Below are 11,421 nucleotides of genomic sequence, written 5' to 3' on the forward strand. Positions count from 1 at the left end.
TTAGACACCAAAGAAAACTATTTATCATTGAGCAAGAGACACCCAAACAACTTTACAGAATCAATGAATGAAAGATTTGAAATGAAATGAAATGAAATGAAAATATTTGCATTAGGCTACATCTAATAGAGTCAGGTAGAGCAAACACAAAAGTTAGAAATAAATCATAAATCCAAGGGTTAGGGTTAGGGTTAGACAGACATCAAAGAAAACTATTTATCATAGACCAAGAGACACCCAAACAACACTAAAAAATCAATGATAATAGTTTCATTAGGCTACATCTAATAGTCAGATAGAGCGAACACAAAAGTCAGAAATAAATCATAAATCCAAGATACAACAACTTAAAGATACCTCAAAAATAAACAATGTTTCTGTCTGCCATTTCAATCCAGTTTCCTATCTGTACATTCTCCATTTCTATAAACATAGGAGATCTAAAGTACATTGCAGTGAAACAAACACATTTGCTTTGCTCACCAGGCACGGTTTGGTAAAGAAGCCTGACTGATCTTCAGTCATGGGGCTCTGAGAGGGAAAAGTAATGGCTGCAGTGGGAAACAAAGATGGAGGGAAAGAGGATGTGTTTCTCTCCTCTTCTAACTCCATGTCATGCAGTGCACATCTCCTCATTTCTTCATCAGAAGTGTCTTTATCAGTGGGTATCATACCAACACTATCACTTGACATATCTGAATCTGAAAAAAAAAAAGTATATATTAACATTTTTAGATTTATACTACGGGGGAACTTTTCACTGAAACAAGAACTGTACACTTTCTTCAGTAAATGTATTCCTTCAGCCAAGAAATGCTTGGTGTTTGAAATTTACTGTAGCAAAGGTTCACTAAACATTTCTAAAATATCCCATACTCAGGTCAAAAAAAATGCTTTGAGAAACAATTGAATAAATGTGTCCCCCTTGTAGTAAGCAACATTAAACTTGTAGATCCAGATCAATTGGCCGATATCTAAAGAACCAACCATGTGTATAATGTAATTTTTGCCAGATTTATCAGTATAATGATGTAAAGATCAGAAAAAGTGGTGTTTCTATATTGTTCTGTGTATTTGTAAAAGGCAGAGTTTCTCTAGCAGTTTCCTCCAGTCAAAACCAAACCTTTACACTCTTTGAATTTTAATGTCATATTCTATCTTAAGGAGTAATCAAATAGGAATAGGAAGCAATCATTAGTATAGAAGAAAATCATTAGTAATTTATGTATCATATATATCATATTTCCAGCTTTAAGTAACTTTCATCAGCGAGGGCTACCACCAGGGAGGATCTAAATAAGAGGTTTATTTAACAAAGCCTGGTTGTATATATATATTAAAGACTATCACTTTACATCAGGCTGCATCACACCACCTTGTTATGAATAATTTTTCAACAGCCTGTCCCATCATTATGTTTTATTCTTTACTTTATTATTTTCATTCACACTTTTACAAGTGTATTCATGCTTCCACATATCACATGACCTGTAAAGCAAACAGCCTATATAGCTAATATAGCAATTACAGTATCACCATTATGAAATTATATGAACTATTATAACACTAAAATATATTTTTAACCTTGTTGTCTTGAAAACCATTTCAGGATGGCATCATCACACAAAAAAATGAAGACAAAGAAGAAGGAAAAATCCTATGGGATTGTGTTGTAAATACTGTTTTGTATTGATTAAAAGCAAAATTGGATTATAGTTATTTTTAGTATATATATTAGGATTAGGATTTTATGTATATATCTTAAAAGCCAGCTGTTGAGATTTTCTCTCTCTCTCTCTCTCTCTCTCTCTCTCTCTCTCTCTTTCTATCTCTCTCATCTTTCTCCCCAATGCTTTAATAACATTTATAATACACAGCTTGATGCCTGCATGGTTCTGCTAGTCAGCAAGTAAAGCTTAAAGTTCCCGCTGTGTGGGAACAATGTAGTGTATGTGTGATTCCTATTCAGAGCATGTTTGAGTATATGTGTGTTTCCTTGCATGTCTCAAGTCAGCAGAGTCCCTGCTGTGCTGTGTGCATATCCGCATTTCAATTCCGATTATTGGGAGCCCCAGGTGATGGTGGTGATTAGGTTCCTGCCTTGTATTCCTGTAGTTTTCCTCAGTGTGTAATTGCCTGGCTTAATGCTATGGTGCACTGGGTATTTATTTAATGCTCTAATCGATATCTAAAGAGAAAGGCCTTTATTGCTCTGTCTAAATTAACTTTGGCAAGCAAGCAGGGGAAGTGAAGAGGGTATGTGGAATCCAGGACACTAATCAAAAATGATGCATAACCTGATTTCACCAAGTAAACAACAGCATCCCAGATAGCTACTTAAATTAGCTCTAGAAATTATATATATATATATATATATATATACTACAGAACTAGCCATATTTTCTATTAAGCTAGCTAATATGAAGTAAGCTATTGTACATCAGGGTTTTTCCAGTGCTTTCCGGTGTTTTGTGGTAGTGGTAGGCTTCATTTTATTTTTATTATTTTTAAAAAAAGAAAATAATAGCCCCAATCTTGTTTAGGCCACACCCACTTTCCCTGTATTTACATCTACATGCAGATACATATAGTGTTATCACATTACACAATTTATATAATCAGAGGTATTTACACACATTTTATTTGCTGTTTTTAGCTCAAGTGTTCCACAATAAAATGCAAAGAGATGGCAATGGTACAGAATGCTAAGTAGTGAACACAACAGGAGGCTAATCATACTCACCTGATGAGCTCAGGCAAAGAGTAGGTGAGATTTGCAGGATTTCTGACTTTGTCGAAGATGATGATGATCCTAAAGGAAGAAAGTATGGTTCCTCGTCATCTGAGGATGGCTGCTGTAAAGGTGGCTGAGACTGTGATGGAGTGTTAACACTTTGGGCTTGAGAGAAAGATTTAGTATACGATGGGGTCAGAGTTTTAGCTCTAATATGATAGAGTTCTGAAGGTGCTGGGCTCAATTTTATCCTGGGGGAAATGGAAACTGCTGGTGAGAGGCATTGAATTGATGTGGAAGGTGATGTGCCATGGGAGGAATCAAAGCTCGGTGTTGATGTGGCTTTCAGAGAAGATCTTGGAGTTTGAGGTTTTTGGTCAGTAGTTCTTGGTGATTGAAATAACTGAGTAAATATTTTTTGATCCTCTTCTACTTGAATAGATGTGCACAATGATGGGTTGGGAAGTTTGGCAAATACATTGGTACACTCGTCTTCTGGAGATATGGGGCTTAGTTTTGGCATGAAGGAAGCATCAAATGCTGCTGATGAGGAAAGCAATTGACAATGGGGTTGCAGAGAATGAGATAGGGAGGGATCCCAGTCCACTGCTGATTTGGATATTGCTGAAGATGGCTCTTTGGGGGAATGTGGATTGTGAAAATCATTGTGTCTTTGAAGAGTGTGTTTCCCCTGATGATGTGACCTTACTGAGGCAGGTGCTGAGCTGTTTAAAATAGCTGAAGTAGCTGTTTTTTGACATTCATGAGGAGTGAGGGATGAAACTTTGTCCAATGGTGGTGATTGTAAGAACTGAATTAGCATTGTTTCATTATCAGATTTAAAAAATCTTTGTGAGAAACCAGGTGACTTTTTTTGACACTCAACCACTTCTTCTGACTGGACAGGCATTGTGAGATTTAGAGTGTTAGATTTCATTTGATAGCATTCAGGATGAGTGAGACTCAGTTGTGGGCTGCAGGAAACAGGGAACGCTGGTTGCTGACACTGAACTGATGTGGAAATTAATGGACTATAGGTTTGAGGAGAAGTAGAAGAGCAGGAATCCGAAACCTGTGTTGTACAGTTGAGTGCTGACTTGGACTTTGACGGATATTTTGATACCTGTGGTTTTAGAAGTTTTGGTAATTGTGGTTCGTGAAGTGCATGTTCCTTACAATGTTCAATGGTTTTAGAGTATTTTAAAGTGGAGATATCCCCAGATTTGTGAAGATTATGGTAAGCGAGTGATGGCAAGAGCTGTTCAGATGGTATTGATTGTGGGAATGATTCTACTGACGCATTCAGTTTTTCTTCATCAGCCAGTGTTTGAGTTGTTAGTGAGTAATCCAGTGGCTTTGCTGGATGCAGAACTTCTGCATGGGAAGGCATCGCTAAAGCATCTACTTCTCTGCTCTCTCTGTGGGAGAATGTGAACCCAGAACACAATTAGGAAATGTAGGAAAATAATATTACATTTATTTATTTTGGCTCACTGGCTTATCCACTTTTTGAATGACCCATTTTGTTTCCACTGTGTTATAAGTACATTTTTCATCTCCTTGCCACTTATTTATTTTCAATTAATTATTGTTAATTGAATGTATTATTATCTCCAACTGATTTGTTTACCACACATCATTGCCCAAACTGCATCCACTGTGCCATTACCCAAACTTTGCCACACATGTCATTACCTGATCTGGGTCCCAGTGTCATAAATCTGATCTGCAGCCTCAGTATCATTACCCTTTTGCATTCTTAATGTTATTTTTTATTCACCATTTCAGTAGCTAAACAAGCTACGTTACCCAATCTGTATCCTTTGTCATGGTCTGATCTTTATCCCATGTGTTTTTACCTGATTTTCATCCTTGTGTGGTTACCTGATATCTGTACTGTGTGTCATGTTCATGCATGCAAGCATACACATTTTTTGTGAATCAATATTTAAAAATAAATAAATAATTGTCCACTGTATACAGTATATTTTCATTAATCATTTCATTTTTTCATTACATTATTAGTTTGTTTCATTTGTTTGTTTCATTATTTGTAAGTTTGCATTAAGAAGTATTCAGAGAAAGATAAGTAAATTAATACATCAACATAATTAATAAAACAAATTAATAAAACAAAATTCCTGCACAGGTTTCCTGTTTTAGTTTTTTTGTTAAGTGTGTTTGGGTTTTCATTGTGGTGAACTGCTATTTCATTTACAAAATAAAAAATTAAACAATACCACTAAAATAGAATTTTATGACACATACTGAAATGAGACATACTGAGAAGTTGTTTCTGCTTTTGGATATCTCTTTTCTATATGTAGCATGACTCACTTTTTATCTCTCTGCTTGACTCCAAAGAAAGCATCTACCAGAGGGTCTCCTGCTGTCTGGATAAAATGTAAACCACAAAACAACTGCTGGAAAAAATCTGGACTTCAGAAAAGAGATTAAAATGTAAATGCACAGCTTAAAGCCATACACTAGTTAGATAGCGGATATCTCAATGCCTACAGGTGATATGGGCAGTAGCCGCAGAGAGCACAGAATTACCTCATCTATCTCTGTGATACTCAGGCATGGTTTGAAAATGTTATTCACTACTTTTGCTTCTGCTGAGCTGGAGACAGCGAAAAGAGAGATGCAGTAATGGTGTAGATCCATCTCCTCAGCTGCAGGACATATGAAAGAGAGAAAGAGATTATGTGACAGGTGGAGTCTGAAGGATATTTCATCAAAGTACAAAATGTAATCAGTGTAAAACAAAAGTAAGAGCATGTTTCAGAAAATGCATTTGAGATAGCAAGGATTTAATTATGCAAAAACTTGTAGTCAACTATATTTACAGTGCATAAGTGTTCACCCCCTTGAACCTTTTCACAATTTGAAGTGTTAGAATTGTTCAAATTGATATTGATTTAATTAGAATTTTTACCTTTTGATTTATAAAATGTGTCTGAAATTTGAGGGTGGAGCATAGTTTTTACTTTTTCCAGCCAGACATTTGATGGTTGCATATGTCTTTACTTATTGTTCATCTGGATCCTCATATTTTTGCTGATTCATTTTGGTAAAATTGCAGGTCTTACCACAGATGTAACTGGGCAGTTCTAACACATGGTCTTGGTTTTAAACCACTTCATCAGTGTAGCTTAGACAGTAAGCTTAGGTACAACATTTGGTGACTCTGCTTAGGTCTCAAGTCTCTTGCTGACTAGAACAGGTGTTCTAGTATTGCCTTGTGTTTGGGTTCATCAATTGTGCCCTCAAACCTGTACATCTGAGCTTTAGATCTTTACAACTCTTTTAAAGTTACTCTTAGCCGGTTTCTTGTTTCTCTGATTAATGTCCTCTATGCCCACTCTATGACTACATCCTCTAGTTATATTCTTTATTTTTTTAATATTGGCTTTATAAGGTGCTTTATGGGATATTTGGGATTTTCTAATCATTAAACCCTCACTGATACCGATCCAGCATTGTTTTAGAATGTATGCAAGTATGCATTCAACAAGTCTACTTTTTGATGGGTATTGGTAATTAACCAATGTTTATCAGCATAAACTGACTAAAGCAGTATGAAATATTTTTTAGTGGAAAAGCCAAAGAATTGCAACTTTACAACACTATTTGACATAGTATCAAATTGACGTTTTCAATCAGTTAATAGTGCATGATAATGGTCAGATGAAGAAAAGAGTTTAGCATACACATACATCATATGAGGAAGCATTGGGGGTGATACTGAAACCCAAAATGAAGGAGTTCAGGAGTGATGCAAGCTCAATCACTCTTTTCTCCACACCTTTCTTTCTCTTAACCTGCAGAATCTCAACATTCACTTGTTCCTGAGCTGTCAGAGGCCTCAGACAAGCCATCAGACACCCTCTTCACCGTAATAAAAGCCCTGTGAGTAGCCTTCAGTGGTGTAAGTGTGATGGATTGGCAGCACATGTTAAAGGAATTCCAAAGGCCTGAGCAGCGTGGGGGTGAAAAACAAACTTTTTTGAAGTGTGTTTGAAAGTCTATGCGAGGATATCCAGGCATGGTATGTAGGATTTTTTTTATTTATTGACTAAATCACAGCCTGTGGTTAACACATGTATACAGTCTCCTTCAAAACTATTGGCACAACAATGTCAATTCTTTTGTTTTTGCTGTAGAGAGTTTTGTAGATTTGCACATTTTGTATCAAACCTCCAGATCTTAAGAAAATGTAAGGAATGTATTGGAACGTAAATATTGGAACATATTGTGACTGACAGGTTTTTACTTTTCTTTAGATGTGTCCTGTTAGATTAATGGTTTGAACAATAAATAGCTTTCAGATCTGGAAGCCAGATTAACCTCTACTAAAGTGATGGAAAGGCCAAAGTATAGAAAAAGAAAGGACATGCTTATGATCCAGAACAGCTTATCTGTGAAACATAGTAAAGGTAGTGTCATGGTTTCAGCTTGCATGGCTACTACAAGAACAGGCTCACTAATCTTTATTAATGATGTTTGTCTGCCAATTTATAGAGAAATGCATCTAAATTATGCATCAAGACAATGAAAACGAAACAAACAACAGCCTGAAAGAGGTAGAAGTAAAAGTTAGGAAGTAAAAGTCTGAAAAACTTTACAAAAACCAGAAACCAACAATTTGGTGATGTCAGTGAGTCATAGACTTGATGCAGTTATGGCAAGCAAGGGATATGCAACAAAATATTAAGTGCTATTAACTTGAATTTAGGTCAAGACTTTTCCTATACACACCTAAAAATTGGGTAGTCCAACGCTTCTAGATATAAATTCCTGAAAATAAAATCTGAAATCCTAAACTTTTGTCTCATATCCTTTTTTTTTTATCTCAAAACCAAATGTCTTTGGCATACAAAACAAACAAATGAATTGGCTTTGCTGTTCCAATGGTTTCAGAGTGGACTGTAACTGTCTCCTTTTCAATCTATGCATTTGTGTGTAGAATTAAACATTGCTGACCAGTTAGTTCACGAGACTCATGAATCTCTTCAACAGGTTGTACACGAGTGTCTGTAATCAGTTCCTGTGTAGATCTTGGGGTGGAAAGCAACTGGAAAGATTCAGTCCGTGTTCTGAAAAGAAAGAATGTGAAAATCAGAATATAATCTGTTTTTAATTATCTTATTATTACTACTGTGTAGAGTCACTGATTGTAGAGTCACCAAAAAGTCATGGTTCTTATGCTACAGTTCATCAACACTAAGAATTTTCTAGTTATTTAAGAATGACATGTTTTATGCATATATAATCCACTTTTATTTGAATACATTTTTAATGTTGTGGAATATCTGCTAAATTTATTTCATGATATCTGCAGTGTAATTAGAAATGACACATATTTTTCAAATCTACCCCCTCTTCTTTAAAAAAAGATGTAAAAATGCAGCTTGTCTTGTTTACAAGAAACCGGAAAGGCCTCCCTAGAGATTTCCCCATTTTTTAACTGTTAGAGGTAGCTTTAAAGCTGTCACTGGAGAAACACTGGAGAAACAGGAATGCTACTCATAGAAAACATCACCAAGAATTACACATATTTTAAATCCATTTACTTAGAGATAAAACTAGACTTAGATAAAATTAAACTTAGAGATAAGACTCTCAGCAATAATGATAGCAGTGAACTCCTCTCATGCCAATGTCAGTGAATGTGGTATACTAAGATTTGTATTATACTATGACCTAGTCGGACAACTATAATGTTGCTTGGTAATTAACTTGAACAAACAGGAGGGATTTAGGTTAGCTAACTGTCTGTATGTACACCAAGTTCACATAATTAGCCAAATTGAACACTGAATTATAAAATTGCAGCCAACTGCAAAATCCTTCAGGTACGCAGCCACACAAATTGCTACAGATAATAGCTAAATAGAAAAATCTGTTATTTGATACACTCATTAGATAGCTTAGGAAACATATTTATCTTCTTCTTTCGGCTTTTCCCTTCAGGGGTCGCCAAAGCGAATCATCTCCCTCCATCTATCCCTATCTTCTGCATCCTCAACACTTGCACCCATTAGCTTCATATCCTCATTTATTACATCCATATACCTCCTCTTTGGCTTTCTTCATTGCCTCCTGCCTGACAGCTCCATGTCCAACATTCTCTTTAGGAATAATGTTATAGAAATCCAAGATAATAAGACTTTCAGTTTTGACTTGATGTCCTTTAGTTCCCAGATTTTAGCCCATACCCTTATGTGAATAAAATGTGTATGTTAAAGGTGGTCATAAAACATACAGTAAACAAGAGCAAGCTTTCCTGAATTCTTCTATATTTTAATGATAGATAAATTAACAAGATCCAAATGCATTGTACTAACTTACCTACAGAGGACTGTTTAGAGGCTACAGACATTGATTTATTCATAGAAGGCACAACTAGTATTTATGAATACACATACTTTAGGTTAGGGAACATAACACATGGTTTATCACTGAGATCCACAACAAAATCAAGGCTTTTAAGTCTGATAGCAAATCACAACAGAGCAGCTTGCTATGTTTTATCAAAGACCTTCAAGAAACTAAAATAGCATCGTTAAGGAAAATTGAAACCCAATACCCGTGCTGTAACAACCACAGCATGTGTCAGGGAATCCAAGCTGTCACAAACTATAGAGCAAAAAATACCACCATCAGAGAAACTGACAGAACTCTCAAATTAAATTCCTTTTACACCCACTTTTTTGCTACCAGTTATGACATTCCCAGCAATCTCCCCAGCAAGCCCAGTGAAGTCAACCCCCAGAAAAGCAGCAGAAGGAAGCAGGACTTGATGATGTTTTACCAAGGTTATTAAAAACCTGTGCTGCAGAGTTGGAGGGAGAAGACACATTTAATATAAGATTCAGACAAGAGACCACTGCACACTTTTTTAAACACTCTTCTATAACCTTGAACAAAGCCAGAAACTATCAGAACCCCCAAAAGCCTCTTGCCAAAACATATCTGTAGATGATACAGCAGATATTGCTCTTCACTCTTCTTCAACTGTTCTTACTATACGCACATGGTTACTCATCACTTCATGACTTTAACCTAATTATTAAATTTGCAAATGACATCAATTCTATTTGGCAGTACACACGAAAATGACTACATGAGTTCATAATTAAAATTAGACACTGACCTAACAGTCTACAGGATGAAGAGAGTGAAATGTCTTCTTTATTTATAAGGCCATATAAGAAAGATTTGCATAAGGAAATCATCTCTTGTTAACTTCTGCCCTGGATTGATCCATATAACAGGATAGTTTGGAAATGCCACACAGAAGAAAAGAAATGTCCTCCAAAAATCATATAAACAGAAGGAAAATCATAGGCACAGCTGTCCATTCCAGACCCTGCAGGAGAGCACACATCAGCATCAGTGACCCTAATCAGGGTCACCATATGTTTACCTGGAGGGATACCAAACACAGCCTTAGGAGTCATAGATCTGAAAGTGCCAGCACCCACAGAAACCCCTTTACCAACATTTTTTCCCTTTGAAGGAATACAGGAATACAGGGATGTCATATTCCAAGCCATATCCATGACTGTGTGCATACCACACACAGTGTCAAACACACCTGATCATCTCTTATTTAATATACTGAGGGACAGAGTAAAGTAACTTTACATTAACAGTACAGTTTAAAAAAATAATTTTTAATAAATGCTACCTTGCTAATAATCTTTACTTGATCAATGACATTTTGTGCTACCTAAGTAAAAAGCTCACTAGAGTACAAGTTTTCCTCTGATTCCACACACAGTAAACCAGTGTACATGCTATGTTTTCTATTTCAATGTTGCACCAGGATAGATGCATGTTTTAAGTTATAACCTAAGACTAAAACTGTTAAAACTATGCTCCTTGCTGAAAGTCAGACATTGTAGAAATTATACATTCAAACTAAGCCAGGAAAGAGTTTGACTGATTCATCTGTTAAATCTAGTGTGTTAGGGAAATAACATATTGAACACATATCCAATAACATATTGGAAATGCTACATAAGACACAGTGACCAAACAGCCTCTCAAACACACTCTAACCCATTTTACTCTCATGAGGTGTTTGTTAATGAGCTAATGAGTTAAATGAGATATGCTCTGGAATGAAAAATGTGTTTATAGCAAAGTGGATATGAAAAAGTGATATGTGATTCTATTATTATGGAGGAAATGAGAGCTGTAGTGGCTGAGAGTGTTAGAGGCAGAAATCAAAATTTGATTCACTACATCCTCTTCTTACCCTAAAACAATTTTACACACAACTGTGTTCATCCTTCTCGCTCATCTCTCCTTTTTTTTTTCTTTATTTGGCCCTATTTCAAGCTACCCTGGAACTCTTTTTACATGCACACACACACACACACATTTGTGCTTGTGTATGTATAAGAAGAGAAACCAAGGCCAAATAAAGAGCTCTGACCTATCAAAGCATGGACTATACAAGATCTCTGAAGATGTGCTGTGGCAACAACACATTAACAGCAGAACCTTTAAGTCTGTAAGTTTCAAGGTGGGGCCTCGATGGATGTTTTCTCAGACTGATCTGGGGATCTATTAAATTGGCAAGGTGTATATACATTGTGTAATTTGTTGAGAACAAAATGATATGACAGTAGAAACCAAAATCATCAACCCACTGAGGGCTGGATTCAAAATCA

The 11,421-nt window shown here is 36.0% G+C and overlaps 1 protein-coding gene across 1 annotated transcript in view; it reads right to left on the reverse strand.

Moving 5' to 3' along the window:
* The window catches only part of zbbx (zinc finger, B-box domain containing), a 51,948-nt gene that overhangs the window by 10,781 nt on the left and 29,746 nt on the right, over positions 1-11,421 (reverse strand). The window contains exons 11-15 of the mRNA XM_058386899.1: positions 7,721-7,833; positions 5,291-5,409; positions 5,072-5,127; positions 2,744-4,152; positions 484-701 (exon numbers count right to left, since the gene is read on the reverse strand). Coding sequence (XP_058242882.1) covers positions 484-701; positions 2,744-4,152; positions 5,072-5,127; positions 5,291-5,409; positions 7,721-7,833 — 1,915 coding nt within the window. The remainder of the gene's footprint in view (positions 1-483; positions 702-2,743; positions 4,153-5,071; positions 5,128-5,290; positions 5,410-7,720; positions 7,834-11,421) is intronic.

Source organism: Hemibagrus wyckioides, linkage group LG04 (genome assembly GCF_019097595.1).
Source record: "Hemibagrus wyckioides isolate EC202008001 linkage group LG04, SWU_Hwy_1.0, whole genome shotgun sequence".
Classification (NCBI taxonomy): Eukaryota; Metazoa; Chordata; class Actinopteri; order Siluriformes; family Bagridae; genus Hemibagrus; species Hemibagrus wyckioides.